Here is a 27,811-nt window from a genome sequence, read left to right as displayed (position 1 = left end):
TTGGGGACTGGACCAGCTGACAGATTTATTTTCTGTTTTGATAGAATATTTCTGCCTCTCCCAATCTGTCACTCTGCCTTTTGAGACAGAGAGGAAGATCTTCCATCCGATGATTCACTCCCCAAGTGAGCCGCAACGGGCTGGTGCGCGCCGATCCGAAGCCAGGAACCAGGAACCTCTTCCGTGTCTCCCACGCGGGTGCAGGGTCCCAAAGCATTGGGCTGTCCTCAACTGCTTTCCCAGGCCACAAGCAGGGAGCTGGATGGGAAGTGGAGCTGCCGGGATTAGAACCGGCGCCCATATGGGATCCCGGGGCGTTCAAGGCGAGGACTTTAGCCGCTAGGCCACGCCGCCGGGCCCTAAATAAATCTTTAAACATATAACCAGAGAGCTGGATGGGGAGTGAGAAGCTGGAACATGAACCGGCATCCAAATAGGATCCCGGCGCTTGGAGGGGGAGGATTAGTCGATTGCGCCATTGTACCGCCTCCCCTCCATCTTTTTTTTTTTTTTTTAAACTTTCATAGCCAGTTACAAAGGAAGAGAACGACCTGGTCCCTCCAGCTGCCACTAACGTTCCTCTAGAGAATTTGCTGAAGCTATGCACTCGGCTGCCTTGCTCCCGTCTCGTTTGGGGCCTACACCTCCGCGGGAGTCAGAGGTCCTACCCGTAGCACCAAACGCACCACCTGCTCTCCCTGGTAAAGATGTTCAATCAAGCTTCTCGCCTCCGCAGGCCACACCCAGCACGACGGGCCCATTCTTACACCCGATTGGCTAGTCTCCACGCCTTTCATCGCGTGCCCCTCCGCGCTCCGCCGGGCGCGAGCCGATGACGACACAGTGGCAGGGCGCCTGTGGCTGCTCGTGGGCCGCGGTGGTGAGCGGCTCACCTTGGTGGACCCTGCTCGGCCATGCCGTCGCGATGACCGTCTGTCAGTTCTTCCTTCAGGGCCGGTGCCGCTTTGGAGAACGGTGCTGGAATGAACACCCCGGGGCCCGGGGGGCGGGGGGCGGAGGACGGCAGCAACTCCAGCAGCCGCCTTCAGGTAAGGCACCTTCTCGGCCTCCTCCTGGTCCTCCTCCCCGTCCTCCCTCCAGACTGCACCCCGAGGGCCTGTGGGGAACGCGGGCGTCCATCCTGGGGATGGGAGGGAACAGTCCGAGGGGCTCCTGACCCGCGCGTGTCGGGATCGGGACCTGGCCACGCCATGGTGTCCGCTGGGAGACTTTGGCCCTGGAAACCCGGTGAGTGTTTAGTGTCAGGACTGCCTGGTGGGTGTGCGTGGATGGGGTGGGGGTTGACTCCGTCGCTGCCCTGGCTTAGTTAACCCTTAAGTGTAGCCCCCCTTGTCATATGTGTGTGTGTGTGTGTGTGTGTGTGTGTGTGTATTTATTTATTTAACTGATTTTCTCGTTTGTAAACAGAGCCTAGGAGAAGTCGTCTTTGCTTATCTAATTAGCCATAGACGTGTTAGCTGCAGGAAAAGGCGCTTGCTCATAAAATTTGGCGTTCAGTTGGGAAGCTGAGAAGGGAAGGTTACTCCAGAGGACAGGATGGGATGGGGAGGAGGGAGCGCACTAACCTGCACCTTCCCCGGGTGAGCTTTAGTCGACGGCCATGTGTGTGTGTGTGTGTGTGCGCGCGCGCCAACACACACACACACACACACACACACACACACGTTGTCTCCTCTGCTGTGAAAACTTTAACGGTGGTGGTCTTACGGGATGACCTCCTGCCTGATCTCCCAGAAACCACCAGTCCCCATACATCCTCCACAGAGGGGGTCTGGTTGAACTATTCCACATCAGACACTTAGGGAGTGTTGCTTGCAGGGACAGTGGAACAGGGTACCTGATGTTGCGATGATCCTTGTCCTGACCCCACCCCCACCCCACCGTGGAGGCATGAGGAAAGTGTCAAGGCACTGTCAGGTCAGTGTTATCTATCGCCAGGGACAGACCAGTGTGTGTTTGGGATTTACACAGTGAAGGGTGCAAGCAAGCTGCAGGTGAGCATGTGGGTGCTTTGAGGGGTATCATCCCGCAAGGGATTTGGAAACTGTTAACCACTATTAGAGGGCTTTGGTCCCGCAGGCGCCAGTCTCTGCCTACTTACATCATTATTAGCTAGTTTGGACTTGGGTGGTGAGCTTGTGCAACTGGTCAAACCTCCCGTCTCCCATGTTATGTTTAATGGTGTGTTTCCTAACTGTCAGATACGAGGGAAATGACATCTCTTGTGAAGAAATAGAATTGAAGGCATAGGATCTGTGACAGTGTCAGCACAGAAAGTCCTGTTGGCTAATTTTGAAGTTTTTAAAAAAGACTTATTGGAGATCACAGCACAATAAAAAAAAAAAGAGTTATTTGAAAGGTGGAGTTTTATAGAGGGAAGCAGAGGCACAGAGAGATCCTCTATCCACTGGTTCACTCCCCAAATGGCCACAATGGCCATAAGTGAGCTGATCAGAAGCCAGGAGCTGCTACTGTGTCTACTATATGGGTGCAAGGACCCAAACACTTGGGCCATCCTTCCCAGGCCATAACCAGAGAGCTAGATGGGAACTAGAATAGCTGGGACTCGAACCAGTGCCCCAGGTGGAGGATTAGCATACTTACACCATGGTGTCAGCACCATATTTTGAAATTTGTAAGCATCAGTATTAATTCAAAGAACCTCAGTGCATTGGGCTCCTGTATAAATTACCTCTGTAATCTCTCTGAAATTGATTTCTGGTGCTTTTCCAAGAAGCAAGACCAAGACATATGTTTTTTAAAATATGATGATATAATGTTTTTTCGGTTTTTTTTAAAGATTTGTTTTTATTGGAAAGGCCAGTTTACAGAGAGGAGGAGAGACAGAGGGAAAGATCTTGCATCTTCTGATTCTCTCCCCAAGTGACCGCAACAGCTAGAGCTGAAGGCAGGAGCCAGGAGCCAGGAGCTTCTGGGTCTCCCACGCAGGTGCAGGGCCCCAAACTTTGGGCCATCCTGCACTGCTTTCCCAGACCACAAGCAGGGAGCTGGATGGGAAGTGGAGCAGCTGGGATACAAATTGGTAGACTTATGGGATCCTAGTGCAGGCAAGGTGAGGACTTTAACCACTAGGCTATGGCGTGCCAGGCCCAATGGTAGAATCTTAATTGTTTTTTTTTTTTTTTTTTTCCTAATTTTTTGCTCTTTTTCCAGCATTTTATCAGGCCTTATGGGAGCAAAGGGTGATAAAAACAGTTTTTTATCCATAAAAAGTTTGTAATGTAGATTGTAAACGCTATGTGTACTCTGCGGTCAAGCATTTGCTTATTTAATAGATTTATGTCGACTAAACTTAATCTTGTAACTGCTTTTCTGTGGATTTTCAGTCTTCTTATCAAATAAAACTTACAAAAGATACTTTGTGATTTGTTGCTACTGTACCTTGCCTTATAAATTGGCCATGAAGTAATCGTGACTTACAGTGAGTGGAACCAAATCTTTGCCATAGTGCAAATTGTAGAGGTTTGAAAAGAGGAGTAGCCGGTACGGTTGTTAATCGCATTGTCTGCTATAGGCGGCAACAGACGCGGGTGGAATCCGCCAAGCCAGAGGTACTCCAGTGTCATCCAGCCATCCAGCTTTTCCAGGTCGGCGCCCTGGGGAGGCAGCAGAGACCAGGAGCGAGCCGCCTTTGGTTCCTTCGATTCTGGCACTGCCACGGTCAGGGACAGGGGCTTTGGGCTGTCTCAGAACTCCTTTGCTTCGCTTGACACCCACGGACAGGAAGATGAAAAGAAACTTCTGTAAGTGAGACCCCTGGGCAAAGTTAGTGCTCACTTGCTCATTGATTTCCAACGTACCTACAGTGCTTTCTTGAAAAAGGAAATAATCCACTGTTTAACAGTGAACAGGATGGGAGGTTCTGGGTCACGTGGCAGCACAGTGCCCTCGTGGGGCTGCACGTGCTTGTCCCACTTCCTGCTGATCACACTAGATTGTGAATATTTCTTCACCGTTAGTCCTGTTGAAGTTCATGGTGAAGAATGAGTTCTGTGTAAAATAGTGGTAGTTCAGAACAACTTGTGGCCTTGGTGGTCTCTGAGTTGTTGAAATACGCATCATGACCAGGTTGTACATGAGTTTCAAAATGTTTTGTATTAAAATAAGTATCTTCCCAGTATATTTTTTTTAAAGATTTATTTATTTTTACTGAAAAGTCAGGTATATAGAAAAAGAAGGAGAGGCAGAGAGAAATATCTTCTTCCGATGATTCACTCCCCAAGTGAGCGCAATGGCCAGAGCTGAGCCAATCTAAAGCCAGGAGCCAGGAACTCTTCTGGGTCTCCCATGCGGGTACAGGGTCCCAAGGCTTTGGTCCTTCCTTGGCTGCTTTCCCAGGCCACAAGCAGGGACCTGGATTCAGGAAGCGGGACTGCTGGGATAGGAACCGGTGCCCATATGGGATCCTGGTGCGTGCAAGGCGAGGACTTCAGTTGCTCGGCTACTGCACTGCGCCTGCTTCATAAACTTTTTGAACTATCCTCCTGTATCCCATTGTTGTAAAATTTTGGCTTTGATTATACTGTTCAAGCCAATTTCATTTGATTGCCTTCGTGACATTTCTTAGCTGCAGTGTATAAGGTTTGGTTGGAACCACACAGTGCTTGGCTTTTTGTAACATTTCCTAGCTCCCAGGAAATGTAACTGAAATCTGTTGGCTAGTGTTTTAACTTCCTGTAACTGGACTAGTTTGGCAGTAAACCTTTTGAACCAATGAGTAAAAGCAGGGCAAAAGAACAAGCTAGTCCTTGCTTCCTATATTTGTTGCAGTCCTAAATTTAATAGTTTTCTGTGAGTTCTGATTTTGTTAGTTGCCACATTCTGGGTGAGGGGAGAGAGACTTTTAATTTAAAAGCTCTCTGTGGCTTTTCCTCAGAATGACTTCTGACGTAGATCTATTGCCATTTTGCACAATGAAAAGATTAAACAAAGTGATGTCTGAAGAGCTGTATTCACTTTGAAAATTTACTGATTCTGGGCACGGAGCAGTGGCTCAATGACTAAATCCTTACCTTGCATGTGCTGGGATCCCAAATGGCTGCCTGTTCATGTCCCGGCTACTCACTTCACATTTAGCTTCCCACTTTCGGCTTAGGGAAGCAGTAGAGGACGGCCCAAAGCCTTGGGACCCTGCATCCACATGGGAGACCCAGAAGAAGTTCCTGGCTCCTGGCTTTGGATCAGTTCAACTCCAGCTATTGGGGCCACTTGGGGAGTGAACCAACAGATGCAAGATCTTTCTCTCCTTCTCTCCATAAACTCTGATCTGTCTTTCTCAATAAAAATAAATCTTTGTCAAAAAAATTTATGATTTCATATTTCTTCTTTTGTTTCTAATTAGATACTAATTGATGATGATAAGTAACAAAGAAAGACAAATTAATGTTATGTATTTTATTATTTTTAGCACTTTAAAAGGTGTTGTCTGTGATAGTTAAATATATTTCTTAATAGTGCAGTGTTTTTCCCATAATACAATGTAATTAATGAATTAAAAATAATAAATAAATTTTTAAAAATAGTGCAGTGTTTTGGAAAAACCAAAGTACTAACATCTTGGGCTGGTGTTGTGGGACTACATGTTAAAGCCTCTGGTTATGACACCAGCATCCCATATGGGCACTGGCTTATGTTTGAGCTGCTTCACTTTAATTCAGCTCCCTGCCAATGTGCCTGGGAAAGCAACAGGAGATGGCCAAAGTGCTTGGGTTCCGGCACCTCGTGGGAGACGGGCTCCTGTTTTCAGCCTAGCTCAGCCCCGGCTGTTGCACCCATTTGGGCAATGAACCAGCAAATGGAAGATCTTTCTATTTCTCTCTCTGCAACTCTGCTTTCATACAAATAAAAATAAATCTTTTTTAAAAAGTACAAGCTACTGACATTATAAACAATTTAGCTACAAAATATGGTTTTTATTTTTTTTTCATTTGTATATATTTTTATTGTATTTGAAAGGCAGAGAGAGACAGAGGTTTCTGTCAGCCTGTCCATTCCCCAGGTGCAGCAGCGGGGGCTAGACTAGACCAAACGTAGGAGCTCAGAATCGACTCAGAGTCTCAGTGGATTAGGTGGGCGGGACCTAAGGACAGGAGTCACCATGTGCTACCTCCCACTGTGCGCATCAGCAGGAAGCTGGATTGGAAGTAGGTACAGCTCAGGCCAGGCCCTCCTCTGTGGGATGTGGCCAAGCCACCAGAACAAGCCTTTAACTACTGTGCCACATGCTCCGCCCCTGGAGATCCTGGATCTATACAAACTGCTTGAAAGAACATTCTTCAGAAAATACAGTGCAATAAATCTAAAATTGTGTGCTTAGTAAGACTTAACATTTCAGTCACTGGAAATTGTGCATGTGGGAATGTTGGCAAGCTATGAAAAAGATCTTGTACTCTTTTATTTTTTTTTTTTTCTTTTTTCCAGGGAAGGAATTATAAAAGATATGATGGTTTGGAAGTCGTCAGGACAGTGGATGTTTTCTGTTTATTCACCAGTAAAAAGGAAATCCAATATTTCAGGTAACTGAGAAATTAGATATTATAAAAATATGTTGTAAAACTGTTACTTTCTGAAATTAAGACTATGCCCAAAAAAAGAAATCAATCACAAGCTTAGCTGCCATTAGCAGACTTTGGATATATAGCCTTCCTTTCAAATATGTCCTTCCTCTTTTGTCCATGCTCCCTAAGCCCCTATGCCCTTCAGATTTTTCCAGGCCCACTCAGTTCACTGAAGAAGCAACAGGTGCACGGCTGATGACGACTCATAATCAGTGCCCAGTGGACTGGACTGCCACTGGGTCTCGGCCCTGCGTGCCTAATCACTGTGCATTCGTGTCACAACACTCCTTCACCTAACAAACATGTACTGAATTTCTTTTTTGCTAGGGCATAAAGATGTGCAAGCTCCCTCCCTTGCCAAGCTTCTGTTCTTGAGGGAGAAATTCAAGAGGTAATTTCACATAGTGCTATTTCTATAAGGAAAGTAACATGTTAAGACTGTAACCCATTGAAGTATTAGTACTTAATTAGTACTAAAACATTCGGTCTTTATCAGTTTAGCTTTAAGCTTACCTACCAGCCCAAAGTAGTGATTCTCAAATACAGCATCTGGATTGTCAGGGAAAATATAGGACGTCCTGTTACATTTAAACTTCCCCTACACAGAATAATATGTATATGTACGCTCCAGAATGTTTGGGACATACATAGACTAAAAAAGTATTTGCTGTATGTGTGAAACTCAAATTTAACTGGGTATCCTTTTAGAGGGTAGATTATGGGGAGTGTTTGTTTCTGAATCTGGCGACCCTACCCTGAGAACCCTTGAGGGGCTAGATGAGTTCAGAACAGTTTTCACTATTGTGTTCAGTATTGTTGACCAAAGCACTGGTAGATAGAAACCTGTCAGATTTCATCATGAACCAAGGGAGAAACATCAGACTACATGCGGTGTATATTTTTTAGTAGTCAGAGCAAAACATGTTAAGTGCTTTTTGAACTCCATGATGTCCTTGAGGAAGGCTAATAAGTGATTGATGGTAAATCTGGACCCAGGACTGTGGAACTTTAAAAACAATTCTCTGTGTCACCAGAGGGAGGCACACTGTGTCCAGTGTGCAAGTGTCAAGGCGGTTCTCAGGTAGACACCAGTGACTGTTAGCTGAGCTAGCAGCTTTCCTTTCCTGATGCTTGTTTGTAACGATGACAGCTGTGGTAATTCAGACTTGGCTAGTTGGCAAGCATGTGCTTAGAAAATGAAGTGAGCCAGTGCCTTCAGAGAAACAACTGACAGTGGCTAATGCCAGAAACATAATGCAAGCTTTTCAAGCAAAACTGGATCCATCAAGAACTCTTCTATCACTCTGAGCATGAGAATTCCTCAGTTCTTGAATGAGGTGAGCAGATGTGACTCTTTGGGTACTAACGACATGCGCCAACATTCCTAAGTTCTGCTTAGCTCAATGCATTTCCCCAGTGACCCCTGCGAGATGTTTCAGACTTCGGCCAGGCTGAAAATCCACTCTATTTACAAGATAAACAGTGAATTTTATTTTTTATTTGAAAAGCAGAATTACAGAGAGATGTAATGAATGTGGGGGCCCAAGGACTAGGACCATTCTTCATTGCTTTCTCAGACCATAAGCAGGGAGCTGGATCAGAAGTGGAGCAGCCAAGACACAAACTATAGGATAGGACTGGCACTGCAGATGGAAGCTTAAGATGCTACACCACAGCCCCAGCCCCAAACCAGTGGATTTTAATATAAGAGTATTAAGAGTCTTAATATGGTTTGAGTCCATGTAGGGGGACAATGTGACCCTAGAAGGTCAGTGAGCACAGGATTACAGTTGATTGGATAATATTTGCATGAAAACAATCAAATGGCTACCTTTTGTATACTTGATTGGATATCATTTGTATGAGAACAGTTGAGTGGACAGCATGTGAAGAACACTTGGTGGGATATACAAAACAAAGGAGTTCCAAACAAAAGTATAGAAACAGTTCATGGGTTTTGTTGATGAGCTCAATACTTCCTCCCTTATCCCACATGACCTCAGTGTATAAAGTCTGATGCCACTAATCAACTTTGGCTTTGACCATCAGTCAGGGTCCATGCGTGTTATTATCGGCTCCGTGCACCAAGTCCATCACTGCGGGACAGCGACAAGTCCATTTTATAGCTAACCCTTAAAAAACTATCACTTGTCGAGTTTTGCTGTAGTGTCGGAGAATACCCATAGTTATCCAGGAAGGTACTCTATGGCTTCCTTCTCCAGCTGCATGTCTGAGTCCAGATTTTCTTCATACACTCCAGCCAAAACAGCACCTGGCAACAGTGAAAGCAGAGGCGTGTTTAGGATTCCAGCTGTCCTCTGTTAGCCGAACAGTGCCATTCATCTCACCAAATATTTTTGTTTTGGAAAATGGGTTTTTCATTTAGGTGGATGTGAATTGATTTCTTTTAAATGAATTAGCAAATATTTTCCAGATTCCTCAGTTTATCTAATGAAAACCTAGAGCTTTGGGGTCTTTGTGGATTTTCTTCTTGGTGGTTTTTAAGAATATGATGGATCTTGAGGCCAAAGTCTTGAGTGCCATTGTCCTTGGGCATCTGTTGTTTAGAGTAAGCTGGTTTGCTGTGCAGGTGGAGTGATGCCGTGTTTGTACTACCCTTGCAAGTTGGGGAAATAGATTGTTTCTCAGCCTTTTGACTAATATTGAGTGAAGAATCGAGAAAGTGGAACCAAACTACTGATCGTGTTCTATGCTTCAGAGGCAGAACCCTGGCCGAGCGTGGCTGGGAGCTATGGAAAGTGCCATGGGAGGCAGTGTGCGTTTAGATGCAGTGGTCAGCCGTTCCTGCAAGGTGGTCTTGGGGCTGAGTCCTGCACTGGGACGGTAGTGGCTGTAGGAAGATTTGGAGAGGACATCCCAGTGCAGTCGGGGAGGAGGCCCTGGGCAGGAACCAAAGTGGCCATGTTTGAGGACTGCTGAGGCCTGGGTCACTGAAGGAGGAGTCAGCAAGGCAGGTGGGAACAGGGCCTGGGGTACCGGAGGAAGCCAGGGACCAGACCTCAATGGGCCTCGTGGTACTGGCAGGCAGCCGTGCAGTACCTTAGGCAGCAGAGAGGTAAGGTGTTAGAGAAACCCTGTCCAGACTTTGTGTAAACAAAAATGATACTCTGGCAGCATACATACACAAATATGTAAATATAAATTCAGGACCATAATCTAGCTTTTTATCTCTGAAATGAACATCCTTATACATAACACTCTATGTATATAATTATTTTCAGAGGCTAAGTCCTAGAATTAAAGTGACAAGTCAGAGAATGTGAACAGTTTAAGAAGGTTTAGCTTTTTTCCCCCTTGGAAATCAAAGTTGCAAAGAGAGGGGTGGGGAGTGAGAGGTCTTCCATGTGCTGGTTTCACTCCCCACATGGCCACAACTGCCAGTGCTGAGCCAGTGTAAAGGCAGGAGCTTCTTCCAGGTCTTCCACGTGGATGCAGGATCTCAAGGACTTGAGCCATCCTCTGCTGCTTTCCCAGGCGGTTAACAGGGAGCTGCATCAGAAGTAGAGCAGCCTGAACTTGAACTTCTGTCACCACAGGTGGAAGATGCACCTGCTAGGCCACCATGCTAGTCCCTAGAGAGTATGCGCTTATTGAGACTGGTGAAGTTCATTGACAGCTTTCCCCCAGAAAAACTGTTCCATTCCCTCAACGGCAATTTAAGAAACTATTTATTCCCCATATTTCTGAATAACAATAAATATGTGTTTTTTCATTTTTGCTAGTCTGATAAACAGTGCATTTGATTTCTCTTTTAAGTTGCATTTTGAATTTGACTATTTCGCTTATTTACTCTGTTTATTTTGGCAAATTGCCTGTTCATTCTTGTCCACTATCATTTGCTTTTCTTACTGATTGTTGAGAGCTGTTTACACATTGACCCTGGCTCTTAGGTTACAAGTATGGTTTTCTGAGTTTACTGTTTGTCATTTCATTTTGCTAATTGTGGATTCTGACGCTGTTTCTAGACAGAAGTGTGAATGTATATGTTTCCAAATATTTTTCCTTATTATTTCTGCTTCATTTATCTTGAGAAAATTCTCCCTCACTCAAAAGATCAAATAACCCAGTTTGTTTTGTTTTAATTCTATAATTGACTAATCCTTAGGTAGATGATAGGCTTTGAGATTTTTCTTATGCTTAATGAAAATTTTCTAATAATCAGCATTAGCATATTTTCTTGTCTAATGCCTCTAGCTTTACTATCCAAATTATTAAAATTGATCTTAAAGATTCCAATTGGTTCCTCACTTCAGGTTTTACAGACATATCACCAGAGGAGTTGAGGCTTGAATACCATAACTTCTTAACCAGCAATAACTTACAGAGTTATGTAAGTCTGTTTCTTCTTCATCATCTCCCTCAACAGCAGATGAGCTGTGAGTTACTTTGTCTGTAGTGGCTTGCTTGTGTTTTGGCAGAGTTGCTGAGGTGTAGATTTTTGCTTTTGTTTTTCTTAGAACAAGGCTAAGTTAATTCCTTTGAAAACTGTTAATTATGTAGAATGATGTTATATTTTGTCTGTAGTGACTAGGAATATCATTTTCAAATCCTTTCATCATTTGACAGACATGATTAAGGATTCTGTTATGAGCAGCTCCCCTGATGAATCAAAAAAAAAATGCTAACTAAGATGCAGTCTATCATGTACAGATAAACATCATCACATCAGATATTGAAAAATAAATAAATAAAAACATAGTCTTGAGCAAGTTGGATTTCCTAAAGGACACAGTATGAGTTTGTGCTTTTTTATTGTCTGGCCATGGTCATGCATTCAGCTAGTACTCATGTTGGACTCCCGTCCGAGGATAGCCCATTCTGCTGCCGAGAACTTAGGTGCGTGGCCAGGTGCTGTGAGGGGTGGACGGACAGGGCAGGGGAGCAGCCTTAGGCAGGTGCTGTGAGGGGTGGACAGACAGGGCAGGGGAGCAGCCTTAGGCAGGTGCTGTGAGGGGTGGACAGATAGGGCAGGGGAGCAGCCTTAGGCAGGTGCTATGAGGGGTGGACGGACAGGGGCAGGGGAGCAGCCTTAGGCAGGTACCATGAGGGGTGGACGGACAGGGCAGGGGAGCAGCCTTAGGCAGGTGCTGTGAGGGGTGGACAGACAGGGCAGGGGAGCAGCCTTAGGCAGGTGCTGTGAGGGGTGGACGGACAGGGCAGGGGAGCAGCCTTAGGCAGGTACTATGAGGGGTGGACGGACAGGGCAGGGGGGCAGCCTTAGGCAGGTGCTGTGAGGGGTGGACGGACAGGGCAGGGGAGCAGCCTTAGGCAGGTACTATGAGGGGTGGACGGACAGGGCAGGGGAGCAGCCTTAGGCAGGTGCTGTGAGGGGTGGACGGACAGGGCAGGGGAGCAGCCTTAGGCAGGTGCTGTGAGGGGTGGACGGACAGGGCAGGGGAGCAGCCTTAGGCAGGTACTATGAGGGGTGGACGGACAGGGCAGGGGAGCAGCCTTAGGCAGGTGCTGTGAGGGGTGGACGGACAGGGCAGGGGAGCAGCCTTAGGCAGGTGCTGTGAGGGGTGGACGGACAGGGCAGCGGAGCAGCCTTAGGCAGGTACCATGAGGGGTGGACGGACAGGGCAGCGGAGCACACTGGAATAGCTGCGGCAGGGCAGGCCAGTGCAGGTTGTGCAAGTTACCCACCTGAGAACTGTTAGAGAAACTTGCCCAGATTTTGATGTTATTGAAGAAATGAACCGATACACCAAGTACTGAATCATTATTTTTCTGTCTTCTCTCTTCAGCTAAATTCTGTGCAACAATTAGTTAATCAGTGGAGCAAGAGGGTAGAAGAACTGAAAACTATCAATGCCTCGACCAAAGCAGCCCTGGTGAGTAGTGGGCGTTTCTGCAGGGATGGGGCTTGCCTGTTGGCTTTGGGGCAGAGGATACTTGTTGGGTTTGGGGAGCAAATCAGACGTTGTATGTCAAGAATTATAACACACACATTCCCAAGATCGTGCCCTTGAGCATCAGGGGCGTGGAGTTTGCTCTCAGAGAGGAAGCAGAGATGATCGTGCTTCTTCAAAACAATTTTTAGGGTCGGATTTCAAATTCTATTAGTACTAGTCTTAAAAATTGGAAACTGTTTCATAGATTCAAGTGTTTAAGGTTATCTGTGTTTTGAAGACAAGTTATTATTGAAAAGGAACAGCAATGCACATTCAGATTAGGGTGTCTGTGTGACTGAAGGATGCTCCGTGTAGTAGGTTCCTTGGGGCCCGCTGAAATGCCATTAGAGGATTACAGAGTCTTCAGAAAATTCATGCAAATAGGAATTTTGAGAAAAAAAACCACAACTGTGCATGCACCAAAACCACTGTTTCTGTTACTGCCGTTTTCCACAGCCTTCTAAGGCTCCCTGCGTTCTCACTGGTCTCCACAGGGCCATGGCCCGGACTGGAGCATGTTGCCTCTTCTGTTTAACAACTTTACATTTCTAATTTTAGTCATTCCAATTCCTCCGACAGTTTCATGATTCTGCTCTAAAAGACCCAGGAGTAGCTTCTGCCTCCCGTAGCGGCTGGCAGATGGGCCCAGCGTCCTGCAGCTTCCAGAAACAAGTGCTTCCTGACCAACTCTGGTGCTCCTTTCTGTCACCTTCAGTTGTAGCTGTGCCATGGGGCTCTAGTGAGGCGTCTGGAAGTAGTCTGTCCCCAGATGAGAGGTGGCCGTGGCCAAGCACAGATGGGGCTGCTGCAGAGGGAACAACTGACTCCCCAGGGCATCTGCTCCTAGCTCATGTCCTGGGGTCCCTCCATAGGTGAGGAGCTGGGACAGCCCACCCACAGTGGGCATGACACGTACGCTGACCCATGCCTTCCTCACCTGAGTGTGGACTGCTGTGTGGATAGCCTGTCTGCCTGGTCCTGAAGGGTCAACAAGGAGAAAAACCAAACCAAAAAGAAAGTGTACAACGGCGTGCTTCCGTTTCTGTGGAACTCCAGAAAAGACAAATGTCAGCTGTGATGACAACAGGAGAGTGCTGGCTGGAGCTAAGGTAGTTGGCTGGGAGGGGACAGTTTTAGGAGTCTTTAGGGGTGACAGAAATATTCTCATGTTGATTGTGGTAGTTTGTTAAAACTCACTGAAATAGATCCATAAAAAGGGTACATTGTGCTGTGTTTATACCTCATAAGTAGAGTTAATTTTACTGTTGCTCTTGGGGCTTCCAAATGAGAGGTGCAGTGTCTGTTTAGTGTGACCAGGGCAGGCTTCCTGGAGGAAGGAGTCAGGAAGAAGCTCCTAGAGAGGGGACTGGGGTTTCAGCGATGCAAAACATCCTTAAAGCAGGGAATGGCGAGACCAAGGGAAAAAGAAATATGCAATGAACTTTTCTGGTAACTTTTTGATAATATTGATGTAGTCAAGCATTAAATTTCATCCCCTAGAGGTCTCTCTCTTGTCTAGATTTCTTAGTAAATTTAATTCTTCCCTTAAACATAGATACCAACATAGACTATTAATGATCTTTTCCTGAGGGCTGGTGGTATAGTGCAGCGGGTTAAGCCATCACATGCAAACCAGAGTGCCAGTTTGAGGCCCAGCTGCTCTGCTTCCCACCCATCTGCTGCTGATGCGCCTGGGAAGGCAGCACAGACAGTGCAGTTCCTTGGGCTGCCAGTGGGATACCAGGTGAAAGGCTGGCCCAGCCATTGTTCTTGCCACCATTTGTTTGGGGAGTGTGAGTAGTCAACAGTGGAAGATCTATCTCTTCCAGCCTCCCGTCTTTCTGTTTTTCTGTCTTCAAATAAGTAAATAATATGTGTGTGTGTGTGTGTGTCTGTCTGTCCCTCCCCATCCTTCAGGGGAGCAGGAGTCTAACCTAGCAGCTAAATTGCCTGACTGGGCCCCGCCTCCCAGCCCTGCCTTTGATTCCAGCTCTGACTCTGGATTCCAGCTTCCTGCCTGTGCAAACCCGGGGAGGCAACAATTATAGCTCAGGTAATCAGTCGGCCTCCTGTTACCCAGAGAGACCTGGGTTGCATTTTCTGCACCTTGTCTCAGCTCTAGACCAACCCAGGCATTGCAGGCTTTTGAGGACTGAACCGATGAATGTGAGCTCCCACTGTCTCCCAGATAAACTTAAAATAAATCAGTAAGTAAATAAGAATAAGATAGTTTCGTGATTATATGTGCTCATTGTAAAAAATTAGAAAATATTTTTTTAAGCATAGCTAAGAACCTGGTGTGATAGCGTAGTGGCTTAAGTCTTTGCCTTGCACATGCCGGGATCCCATATGGGTGCCAGTTTGTTTCCTGGCTGCTCCACTTCCCATCCAGCTCCCTGCTTGTGGCCTGGGAAAGCAGTCGAGGACGGCCCAAAGCCTTGGGACCCTGCAGCACCCGTGTGGGCAATCCAGAGGAAGCTCCAAGCTCCTGGCTTCAGATCGGCTCAGCTCCGGCTGTTGCGGTCACTTGGAGAGTGAATCAGCAGACAGGAGATCTTCCTTTCTGTTCCTCCTCTTTGCATATCTGACTTTCCAGTTAGGATAAATAAATCTTTAAAAAAAAAAAAGCATGCCAAAAATCATTCAGGGATCAGCACTGTGGTATAGTATGTTAAGCTGCCAGCTGCTGGGCCTTCCATTCAGCTTCCTGTTAATGTTTAGCCTGGGAAAGCAGGGGAAGGTGACTAGTCACTGAGCCCCTACCACCATGTAGAAGGCCTAGATGGAGTTCCAGATTCCTGGTTTCGGCCTTGCCGGCCTGGCGTTCTGGGAGTGACTGGCCGATGGAAGGTAGATCTCTTTCTCTCTGTCTCACTCCCTCGCCATCGCCCTTATGTTTCTCTCCATGTGTGTGTGTCTGTCTCTCCCTCTCTGTCTTTCAAATAAATAATTCTTAGAAATGAATCATTTATCAGAAGAGCACCATTAACTTATTGATTTGCATTTTTCTAAGCATATTTATATCATTAGTAGCTAAAATTACACTATTTATTCAGTTGTAGCTGCCCTTTTCAACTTCACATTATGGGCATTTAACTTCACACTAACCCATCTGGTCATCTCCACACGTTTTTCTGAGAGAGCCGGAGACAGACCAACAGGCTCCTGTCTGCTGATTGACTCCCCACACCCCTGCAGTGGGCCAGGCTGAGCCAGACTGCAGCTGGGAGCTGGGAACTCCATCCAGGTCTCCCGCATGGCTGGCACCTGTCACCTCCCAGGGTTCAGGAAGCTGGAATCTACTAGCAGGGTGGGTGTCAGACCCAGGCATTTCCACATGGGATTAAGGCACCCCAGCCAGCAAGCTAACCACTAGGCTGAACATCTAGCCCATAACTTCAAGTGTTCTTTATTAAAGATTTATCTGTAAACTCTGAAAGGCAGAGGTACAGAGGGGAGGAGAGACACTTTCATGCAGTGAATCACTGAGCTGAGCTGCTCAGTGTGGAGGAAGGTACTGGAGTTCCTCCGCAAGCCCTTTCTGCCTTGTGTGCTTTTTCACAGCTCTCTGATGCGAAGGATAGAATGAGTGAAGCAGCACCGGCACTGGGCTTTGGCAGGAGCCAGACAGCGACTTTCGGGGCACCTGGTAAGTGACAAGATGCACAGCTTCACTGATTTAGAAAAGCAGCCTCGAGGGCTTCCAGTTCCAAAGCCTGGATGACGTCTGGGAAGCCAGCATGTTGAAGAGCTGGCTGCTTCATCCAGCAGCTGTGAGGGAGGCCCACAATGGACAGGGGTCTGAGAGATCCTGCGGCCCACGCTTTAGATACAGTGCAGGAATGATCTCAGAGTTTCACGGGAGTCCATAGCTATGGTAGTGGCACTATGGTGGTGGGAGCTTTCTCATTGCTGGGTACACTGGCATGGCACTGTCGTATGACAGCTCCTGTGAGATGGGGTGGCATCTTCCTCTTTAGGGTGACAAGCTGCAAATGGAAACCCCATGGCTAGTCCCTGAGCTTTTCCCTGGGGTTGGGGTCAGTCTTGGTGGGCATGAGACAGTGTAGCAAAAGACACAGGGCTGAGGAGTGTGGTGGGGTCACTTTCCAGTCAGCTGCTCCGCCTGCAAGCACCAAGCATGGCAGAAATGAAGCCGGAAGGAAGTGGTGTCTCCATGTTTTCCAACTGTAATAAGTGTTTCCCCTGTGTTTTGTAGGTTTCCCCGTGAAAAGCAGCAGTGATAATGCTCAGGTCTTTAACTTTAAGCTCAGCTCTGGATTTGGCACCACCCCCTCGGGAGGCCCTGCAGTGTTTGGGGGTCCTCCAGCCTTTGGGGTGGGCCCTGCCGCCGGCGCTGCTTCCACACCCTCCTTTGGGTTTGGGAAGCCTGAAGTCACATCCGCTGCTGCCTTCTCTTTTAAAAGCCCTGCAACTTCCAACTTGCAGTCACCAGGTTTTTCGGGATTTGCAGCGTCCTCAGCGGCAGGCCCTGGCGGAGTCCCCGGAGCCCCAGCCTTTGGTAGCGGCGTGTCTGCGGCTGGTTTCGGTCAGGTGGGCTCGCAGTCGCACGCTGCCTTTTCCAAGCCATCCAGCAACAGCTTTGGAAGCAGCAGCACCTCCTTCTCGCTCCCAGTCTCAAATGCCACTGTGGCCACAGACAATGCGCTGTTCACACCCAAGGACCAACTCACCGCAGAAGAACTGGAGCAGTTCCAGTCTAGGAAGTTTACTTTGGGAAAAATCCCGCTGAAGCCGCCACCCCTGGAGCTTCTAAATATTTAAAAGGTGCAATTGCATACAGACAAGAATGTCTTCAGTTATTTTGAGTGGTTCACATAAACACACATACATGTATGTTAGACATACGCATATGAACAGGGAATAGATAAACTCACCGATAACTTCAGGAGAGTTGAATTTTAACTTTTCTAAAAGTATTTAAGTAAATCAACAAACATACTTGGCAAGGAAGGGAATTTTTGTACTATAATTATGAATAAAACTGAAAAACTATGAAATGAATAAAGTACTTGTCTGCTGTATACCATGTGGCAGTCTCACCCTTTCAAATGTGTTTTTGTTTCTCAGGGAAGGTGATGATTGTTAGGGAAACACTCAGATGTTTAGCTCACTTGTAGACTGTGCATCAGTAGCAGGACTTCATGTGAAGCAGTCAGACAGCAGTAGCCGTTTTTAATCTCAGGAGTGATGACAGCAGGCATTTTTCAGACCTAGGGAGAATTCACCCTTCATTATTTCATTCCCCTCTCAAGGACCGCCATTCACATGAGCTTTCTTCCATAGCTTTGGGCTGACTTTGAACTTGGCTTAGTTCTCACGCTATTGCTCACAGTAGTCACCAGATGGCAGGCTTGTGAGAGGAACAGAATGAATGAGCAGTATGTGTGTGGTGGGGTCCGCTCTCCGGCTGCTGTGCCCGGGGTTTCTGCTAGGATTCCGAGACAGGTTTAGGTCTCCCTGCGTGCTCAAGCCAGGCCTGGATGCCGAGTCGAGGCTCGGGTGCCACAGTTCCTGTGCTTGCCAGGGCAGTTACCTGCCATGGGTCTGGTATTGTGCTGGTTTATTGAAGCAAAACGTCATACCCAGTAGGGGATAGCCCATCCAGCCTCAGCAGATCCAAGTCCCCCCGGCACACTTCTTGAAGAACTGTCCAGGAACTCCCGTGTGTGGGATAGGACCCACAGCTGGGATATTTTTGCTTTTTGTTGCTGTGGTTTCTTTTTAATAAATGCTTAATAATGGCAAACAACCCATTGTCTGTCAGTGTGAACAGATATATTGTGGTATGTCCCTAAAATAAAAGAGGGATTAGAGATAAAGCAGTGTGGATCAGTATTAATCATGTTGAGTGGAAGGAGTCAGACCTCCTCACCAAAAAGAAATGTAACACATAATCTGTAGAAAGTTACTTGGTGATTTCCTGGAAGACTGGGGTGGGGAGGACCTGGGGCTTCCTAAAGAAATCAGAGGGAACTGTGGGCATGATGGTCAGGTTCACCGTCTTCATTGCAAATGACTTCATGAATAGATACATATGTCAAAACTCATTAAATTGTATGCTTTAAATATATTGTGCCTAAAGCCTACCTCAATAAAACTATATAACAATGAACTAAATTTAAATAGTGTGTGGAAAAGGGTGAAGAGTTCCTTAACACATAGTCTAGTAATTCCACTTGTGGGTTAAACCAAAGGAACGGAAAGCAAGGAAAGATGTGTGTTGCCGCCCTGCAGCGACACTAAAATGAATTTCAAGGGCCTGGGAAAACAGGAACCGCCACCGCAACCGGCACACACACACACCGAACAACACACACACAAACGAACGAACGAATACGAGAAGGCAAACGAAAGCACAGGCGAACCAAAAGACTTATTGCCGAAAGCGGGCTGCTTATATATCGTTCTCCACCAATCACTTCTGCCCGTGGGTCACGGGGTGCTATCTGATAGGTCAGCAATCGCAGCGAGGGGGCATTAGCCTATCCTTGTGACTTCCTGCCTGCCTACTGGCAGGACAAATCCCGCCTCCTGGCACTCAGCCAGCCGCCATCTTGCGGCCCCAAACATACATGTGAGGTCGGCTGCTCCCCACAGATATGCACGCCCGTGTCTTCGAAACAGCCGAGTAGAGTCAGGTGAGCTGAGCCGGGAAATACTGCGAGCATCCGCTGACTTCATCCTGGGCTAGCATCACAGATCTAGAGGAGGGTGCGAAATTGAGAGAAGCTGTAGCTGGTAGGCAGCCAAGAGACCTTGGCCATGGCCTTGACAGGGTTTTAAGACTTGCTTATGCCCTAGATTTTTGGAACTGTTGCTGGACTGTTGGGTTCTGAAACAAAAAGTGCATTCCTGATGATTTAGGGTTGGCTTCCAAAGCAAGTTTTCATTGGGCATTGTGACCTGAGCAGGGTTTTGGAAGATGTGGGTGTTGAGACTTTCCCATTGTTCTTGTGTGAAGCTGGTTCTACTGTAGCTTGCATTTGGTTGGTGCATTTGTGTGTGAAGAGTTCACTGGGGCCTTGGTCCTTTAACAGAACAGCACTAAAGCAGCCTTGGGTCATCCTCTACCACTTTCTCAGGCCATAAGCAGGGAGCTGGGCCGCTGGGATTGAACCGGTGCCCATATGGGATCCTGACCACATGCTAGGTGAGGATTTCAGCCACTAGGCTACTGTCCCGGGCCCTATTAATTAATTAGTTTGAAAGGCAAGAAAAAGAGGAAAGGGACAAAGATCTTCTACTTGCTGGTTCACTCCCCAGGGGGCCACAGTAGCCACAGCTGGACTAAACTGAATCCAGGAGCTAGAAGCTTCTTGCAAATCTCCCATAGCGGTTGGCAAAGGCACAAACACTTGGCACCATCCTCCACTGCTTTCCCCAGGCCATTAGCAGGAAACTGGATCAGAAGCAGAGCAGCTGGGACACGATCTGGAGCCCAGATGGGGTCCCTGAATCGTGGGTGGCAGCTTTACCCACTATGCCACAATGCTGGCCCTGTGTTTCTAGCACTTCTTACATTCTAAAGCTGTTCCCCTACCTGCTGTTCAGTTCCTGCTAGGATTTCTACCCAGCTAGCTGGGCCCAGCACAGTGGCCTAGCAGCTAAAGTTCTCACTTTTAATGCGCCGGAATTCCATATGGGTGCCGGTTCTAATCCCGGCAGCCCTACTTACCATCCAGCTCTCTGCTTGTGGCCTGGGAAAGCAGTCGAGGATGGCCCAGGTCCTTGGGACCCTGCACCTGAGTGGAAGACCTGGAAGAAGTTCCTGGCTCCTGGCTTTGGATTGGCACAGCACCGCCCGTTGCGGTCACTTGGGGAGTGAATCATCGGATGGAAGAGCTTCCTCTCTGTTGCTTCTCCTCTCTGTATATCTGACTTTGTAATAAAAATAAAATAAATCTTAAAAAAAAAAGACTTCTACCCAGCTAGGCCTGTTCCTTCCTTCTTGGACAGCAATTTTCTTCCAGTGTGCATCTTCTGGCTTCTCCCACATCACCTCTTGCCTGCCATCAAGAACCTCATTCCCCACTAGATGACAAAGCAACTGGGTAGGCAGATCTAGGCCTATCCAACCAGAAAACCCAACATCCTACAAGGTCAATTCCAATCCCTCAGAGTTTTTCTATTTTTACTTTTTTTTTTTTGAGTTGGAGGGTCTCTTGTGGGCTAAGGAATTAATTAGTGCTGGTTGGAATGGTCAGGAACAGGAACTGGGCCTGTGGCTAAAAACACCTAGACTAATTGGACTCAGCTGTATCCAATATCCTGCTAAATGAGGATGGCGGGGTGGGGGGGAGTATATAAGGAGAGGTGAAGGGGCAATAAAGGGAGACTTCGCAGAGACTTCGACCATCAGTGGTCTCCTGTGGTTGCTTCATCCCCAGACCCTCTCCCTGTCCACGTTACTGGCTCTGCTGCCAGAGCAGTCTCTCCCATCCAGAAAGTCCAAGGGTGAAAGATCTAGAACTGGAAGGATAGTGGCCTCACAGCCATAGAGACCCTCTCTGACTTCCGCTTGGCCACCTTACCACAAGACATCCTTCCCGAAAGATGCCTCATGACCCAAAAATGGTGGCAGAAGTTCCAAACCATTTTGCATATTCACCTTCCGGCCAAATGGAAAGAGAACATCTCTGAGCGGCCTCAAGGCCACTTGCTGCCTTCTCTGCTGGTCCCACTGACAGTGCTACAGCTGCTGCAGAGCAGGCAGAAGAGAGCCAGGGAAAGGCAATCCCTAAGCGGTGGGTGTGGCTGCTGAGGGTTTTTGTAGGACCTCAGGGTTGAATGACAGCAAGTCACAGACTGACCCATCCCAAAAGAAGGTAGGGACTGGAAAAGTAGGGTCTGCTCTGAAAGGAGCAGAGCTGAGTGACTGGAGAGAGAGACTGCTCCATAGCACAGAAAGACGAGGAGGCCTTCTAGAGTCTTCTGATGCGACACTGTGTCGGATTCCCCGTGACTTTTGTTTGTTTACTTGGGTAATCACTGTTGAATGTTTCACCCCCTCCCCACTAGTCAGCACTTAGTCCCATGAGTTTCCTGTAAATCTGACCACAGTTTGGCCCAAAGCCCAGCTCAGACCTCAGATATTATTCATTACCTCTTGAATGCAGGGGGATTCCTCAAGGACCAAGGGGAGGCTTCCATTGTTGATGGGGTCAGCTAGCTTTGGTGGGGTTCAGGCTACAAAACTATCAACTCTGATTCCGCAAGAGTCCATGACAATTAACACATTGACACATTCTGGGTCAATGTACCCTGTGAAGCTCATGTCTGCCACCAGCATACTGCTTTTGCAATTCATGTGTGTCATTATAAGATCAAGAGTTTGTGCTGAGTTTGATCAAGACTTTGGCCACCAGAGTTGGTTGATCTGTTCACTTGTCAACAGGCTCTTCTGATTATTATCAGTAACATTGCTGTGAAGATCCATGAGCGTGTTTGGTGTGGGCCCAGCTTTCTATCTCTATCCTGTAGACTCGCAGAAGTGGGACAGATCATATAACTAGTGCATGCCTTTTAAAAACAGGTTTTTTTATATTTTTTGAAAGGTAGATTGACAGAGAGAGACACAGGTTTTCCATCTGCTGATTGACTCCCCAGATAGCTGCAACAGCCAAGGATGGGCCATGCTGAGGCTGGGACCAGGAATGCCAGCAGATCTCACAGGTGGGTGGCAGGCGTCCAAGCATTTGGGCTAACTCCTGCTGCCTCTGCATTAGCAAGGAGCTGGATCAGGAATAGCGAGGACTCTGTCCAAGTCAATCCAGTCAAGTATGCCCTTGACCCCAAGGTTTAAACCATTCCACCAAAATGCTTGCTTCTGGTTAGCGTGTGCTCAACAATGAAGTGTCCAGATACAGCAAAAAAAAAAACAAAAAAAAACAAAAAAAAAACCCTGTGACATTCAGTTAAATGTGAGTTTCAGATAAGCAGTGGAAAGCTTTCAAGTAGTATTTTGGATGTACAAATACTAGAAAATTATTTGTGGTTTATCTGAAATTTACATTTAGCTGGACGTCTTGTATTTTTTTTAATCTGACAACCATGCTGTATTATCTTCAGAAAAATTTTAAATCTCCAAATTTGATGACACCTGGTCCCATCAAATTTTACTTGATAATCACTCTAGCTTGTATGAAGAAGTTTCAACAAATAGAGAAACTACATCTTTGAAGGTGAACGCCCCCGGGCGGCGCAGGTGAGCCGCTGGAACTCCACTTCCTGGCATGCCGCCCACCACCGCAGAGCAACTGTGGAGCCCCAAGACAGTGAACAGGTGGGAGAGCGCCCCCCACAAGCTTGCAGGAACCCCTCGCGCTGCGCCCCGGCTCACCCCCTGGCCGCACACACGTGGTCGTCTGGGCGGTTTTCCCACGCCTGCGGAGCAGACGCCTTCCTGCCTGCCCTCCATGTCCGCGCTCCCGCAGCTCTTTCTTCATCGGCTTTGTTGGGCGCGTGACTGCTGAGTTGTGCTTTTTCTGATTTTAAGGAAATTTTGGTCCCACCACCACGGGGTCACATCGTGCTGTCGGTCTGGAGAGACAACCGTGGAGACTTCGGGGCTCAGCCGCATCTGGATCCGCCTCTCAAACACAAAACCCTTCAATTTTATTATTACGATTATTATTTTAAAGCTAAGTCAGCCCCTTGAGGATTAGTCTTAAAAAAAAAAAAAAGATTTAGGGGCCCTGAGCAATAGCGTAGTGGCTAAATTCTCACCTTTCATGCTCCAGAACCCCATAAGGGCACCCATTGGAAGGCAATAGAAGATGGCCCAAAGCCTTGGGACCCTGCACCCATATGGAAGACCCGGAGGAGGCACCTTTAAAAATACAAAAAAAAAAAAAAAAAAAAAAAAAAAAGATTTATTTATTGGAAAGGCAGGGTTACAGAGAGAAGGAGAGAGACAGAGAAAAAACAGAGTGAAACAGAGAGAAAGATCTTCCATCTGCTTTCCCAAGTGCCCACAATAGTTGGAGCTGAGCTGATTTTTAAGCCAGAAACCTCCTCTGGGTCTCCCACATGGGTGCAGGGTCCCAAGGCTTTGGGTTGCCCTCTACTGCTTTCCCAGGCCACAAGCAGGGAGCCTCATGGGAAGTGGAGCTGCCGGGAATCCAACAGGTCTCAGATGAGACACTTCATCCCAGTTAGCAGCTTAACCCACTGGGCCCACAGTGCTGCCAGAAGCTTCAGTTAATACAGCCCTTGTGTGGGCAGTGCCCCAATCCTGGCACATGTGGCACCTCCCAGAAGGCTGTTCTGTCTGCTCGTGCCATCTAATTAAGCCATGGTCATTTTGGTTATGGTCATCATACCCCTCGGGTCAAGCCTCAGTTTTGAAGCTCTGGAACGTAGCTTTGCCACCACCCACATGACCAGCTAGTCCTGCTCTACATTCCCTGCCTCATTTTGTTGCTGATAAAACAGCTTTTTCTTGACCTTGCAGAACATTTATTTCTGCATCTTTTTTCTCTTGATTTCTCTCCCTGGTTACACCACGCCCCCCAAACGCCAGCAACTCACTTTCCAGCTGCCAGACACACTATCCTCTGCGTCCACATCAAGCATGGTGTAAAAACCAGCATGGTGTAAAAACCGCTCGGAAACCTCCCTGTCCCTTGTGATAAGTCCCTTCTTCATCCCATCAGGATGCTCAGATGCATGGGAGTCCCGAGTGTAAAACCTGCAGCCCACTTAGGGATCCCGCTTTCCTCTGGCCTCAGCATTTGTTGATGTTTTTCCTGGCCCCTGGGGAAACACAGAGGCCAGGTACTATTCCTGAGATACAGAACACGAAACCACTTGCCGACATTGTTTCCAGAGGACTGCATGAGCTCTGCCCTGTTCACGCGAGGATGTATGTGTTTTAAAGGATTCATTTCATTAGAAGAAACCAAGAAACCCAGGGGTAGTTTGAAGGGTATAGGCTCTACCTTGTGATTATTGGGTTTTTCAAAACCTCGTATTTTTTTTTCCAGGTTTGTCTACATTAGCTCAGTATAGTCACCCATGTATATATTACATTTAAGAAGGAGGGCCTGATGTTGTGGCATGGGTGGAGCTGCTGCTAAAGTTACTGCTCCACTTCCAGCCTAGCTTCCTAATCCAGCTCCCTGCTGATGTTCCTGGGAAAGCAACAGCAGATATCCCCAGTACTTGGGTTCCGGCACCCCCTGGGAAATCCGGAGGAAGCTCCAAACTTGTGGCTTTTGTCTGGCCTAGCCTCAGCCATCAAGACCATGTGGGAGTGAACCAGTAGATGGAAGACCTTTCTCTCTCTCTGTACTCTGACTTTCAAATAAATAAATGAATCTTAAAAAAAAAAAAAAGGAAATGAAAAGGAAAGTTATTCAACATGGAATAAAATTTCAAAGTAAATTACTTATGCTTGAAACAGGAGAAAACCCAGCTGGTCTACTTTGATTAATGAAGGTGGAATCCATGTACAAGGGCAAGCTGGATTGAAGAACTGGTTTTGGTCACTTCCAGTTTTTATTATTATTGTTATTATTATTATTTATTTTTGACAATCTTTACATGGTTAATTAGGGCACAAAGGTTCAAGGGCTACAGGAAAGTGGATAAGGCTATTATTTCCACATTCTCTTTTTGTCTGTATCTGGGGTAAAGGGGGAGATAAAAGGAAAAGCCCCACCCAGACTCCCACCTATCCCACCCAGGTCCCTGATGTGGGGCATGCTCCGAGGGTCTTGCTCAAGTGGTTTTGATAGTTCAGCAGTTATGAATTGCTGCCAATCTCACCAGGTCACTTCCGTTTATGGTATTCAGTGAAGTCCCAGTCTATAGTAATGTGTGGATATTCCAAGGCTCACCACAGCCAACAACCTGATCCAGGATCAGGGTTCCCTTTCAGTGTGTTCCAGAGGGTGGTACACCTGCTACCGGGGTGACACATGGTAACTCCAGCCACTGTTCTCTCATTTTAGTAGGTAAATATGTCTTTCTCTCTCTCTCTCTCTCTCTCTCTCTCTCTCTCTCTCTCTCTCTCTCTCTCTCTCTCATTTCTTCCTTCTCTCCTTGCTCTGTCTTTCCTGAAAGCATCGTGGCACCTTGGAGTCGAGGAATGCAATACCTGTGCCTCATCCCTCTTTCTTCCCGCTGTATATCAGAGCCAGCTCACTTTCAGGCTGGCTTCCTGGGGAGCTGGGGCAGCAAAGCCAAGCAGCTGCAGTTAGACATTGGGAAGGACACTGGGCACTTATCCAGAGGCCAGCAGCTGGCCTGGCATTGTCTTACTTTGAGAAAGAGGAAGAGAGGTGCCATGATCTCCTATCCAGGGCCCTGAGCAGCTGACTTGATGTCACAGGGCTCCTCAGCCTGGCGGTGTTTCAACACTGGGCTCAGGCCCCTGCGGCACATATCCCGTGACTCCTTGGGACTTGCCCCAGTGCCTCTCCTGCCAGAATTCTCTTGTGAGCGATACTGTGTGTGTGTGTCTGAGCAGTCCCTGAAATATATTTAATTTTTAATTGAGATTTTACAGGAAGAACATGCTTAATCTTACAGGTTTTGATTAATTTTTACTAATTGATGATATTGTACACTAGTGGATAAAAAAAGAAAAGAAAAGCAGGAGCAATAAGACGGAGAGGGGAGCTGAAGCTGAGGGCATAACTCAAATGTGTACTGTGCGGGCTCCAGGCTGGCTGCTGGTGGCAGAATCAGCCCTCGGCTGTTTAACAGCCAGATAACAAAGGCAACAGGGAACTGTAAGGCTCACAGGCTCCCTGGCATCTTTTCTTTTTCTTTTAATCTGAAAGGGAAAGCCAACCCAGTGCCAAGGCTAACCAATTAACTGCAACTGCTGAGGTCAGAGGGAAGCTTCTGGCATCGTGTAAGGTCCTTGGCAGTGACCCTGGAGCAGACAGCAGTGGCTTCCCAGGGCTGTTGCCTATGGTGTCTGCCCTCCCTTGAGGGCTTTAGGCCACCATGGGCATTGCAGGTTTGTTCTATGGGGAACCTTTTAGGGGATGCATCTCAGCTGATCGCATATGGGTCCTGCAGGGTGTGCAGGAGGGAGTGCAGAGCCATCTCGAAGCATATCCTTGTCTGTCAGTGAGTTGAGGAAACAGCTGTTTTAGGCTGCCCCTTTCAGAAGCAGGATTGCAGCTGGCCGAACATACAATGCACAGTCCAGGAGAGGGCCCAGTGTACAATGAAAATGCAGGATCTGTTTTTCAGAACACAAGAATTTCAAGATGGTGGCACGTCTCAGGTCCTCTCCAAGGCTGGGGTTCTGTGGGACTGCACATAGCACCCATCGCTGAAAGCATCCCTGTTGCCTGGACAGAACTGTTATCCTCATGGGAAATGAAGACCTTGGAGAGGACTGGGCTGAAAGTGAAGGTCAACTCCAACAGCACACGCTGCAGGAGTATGGAAATACAGTTCCCCCAAGATCTGAAGACAAATCCCAAACCACGAGCTCTGGCGTGGAAGAACTATTAGTTTCTTTTTAATTTTTCATGACAAGTTGCTTTTTGAATCCATGCCTCATGTTTCACAGCTAACAGTTGGGCACAGTTCATTAAATCACTGCTTGTGGTACTGATATTCTGTATCAGACTTCTGGTTTGAACCCCAGCTGCTCCGCTTCTGACCTAACCCCCTGCTAATGCAACTGGGAAAGCAGCAGGTGCCCCTGCCACCTGAGTTGGAGATCAGGATGGAGTTCCTCGCTCAGCTTTGGCCTACCGGAGACCTGACTGCTGTAGTTATTTAGGGGAGTAAGGCAGCAGATAGAGGAGGGGGTCTCTCTCATTTTCTCATCTGTCTCTGATATTCTGCCTTTTAAATAATCCTTTTTTTAAATAAAGACCTAAAGCAATCAATAAACAAATGCCCACCATAAAGAATAACCTCAAAGTCCAGTCATGACTCTAGTGTTTTGGAAAGAAAAACTTTTTCAGGTGATTTCTACAGGAAGGATTGGAGGCAGGGGACATGGCATGCTTTCCACATTCTCTGGAGTGCGCTCATTGTGTGTAAAAAGCAGGAGAAGGTGGGTTTCTGAGTGGCGAGAGGGCTGTGATGGGAGGATCCTATAGCATCCAATGCTGCTCTGTGTCCTCAGACCTGGTAGACCCCCTGGGCCAGGCCACAGATCCAGCTGTACAGCCTGAGCCCCAAGTCACCAGGCCCACAGCTCAGAAAGCTTATGTTTGGGGGCACCAAAGAAGAAATTGACTTGTTTATTAAATATATATATATATATGAAAGATTTATTTATTTTTATTGCAAAATCAGATA

The 27,811-nt window shown here is 47.2% G+C and overlaps 1 protein-coding gene across 1 annotated transcript; it reads left to right on the top strand.

Annotated features, from left to right (window-relative positions):
* The first annotated feature begins 822 nt into the window (after positions 1–822).
* NUP42 (nucleoporin 42) lies at positions 823–17,416 on the top strand. Its single transcript, XM_004582447.4, has 7 exons — positions 823–1,049; positions 3,557–3,785; positions 6,463–6,557; positions 10,874–10,950; positions 12,365–12,451; positions 16,076–16,160; positions 16,731–17,416. Exons 1-7 carry the CDS (start codon positions 833–835, stop codon positions 17,294–17,296), a joined length of 1,356 nt encoding a protein of 451 aa, XP_004582504.2. The 5' UTR covers positions 823–832; the 3' UTR covers positions 17,297–17,416.
* Positions 17,417–27,811: the final 10,395 nt, after the last annotated feature.

The sequence above is a fragment of the Ochotona princeps genome, chromosome 20, assembly GCF_030435755.1.
Source record: "Ochotona princeps isolate mOchPri1 chromosome 20, mOchPri1.hap1, whole genome shotgun sequence".
Classification (NCBI taxonomy): Eukaryota; Metazoa; Chordata; class Mammalia; order Lagomorpha; family Ochotonidae; genus Ochotona; species Ochotona princeps.
This window is presented reverse-complemented; position numbering and strand designations above follow the sequence as displayed.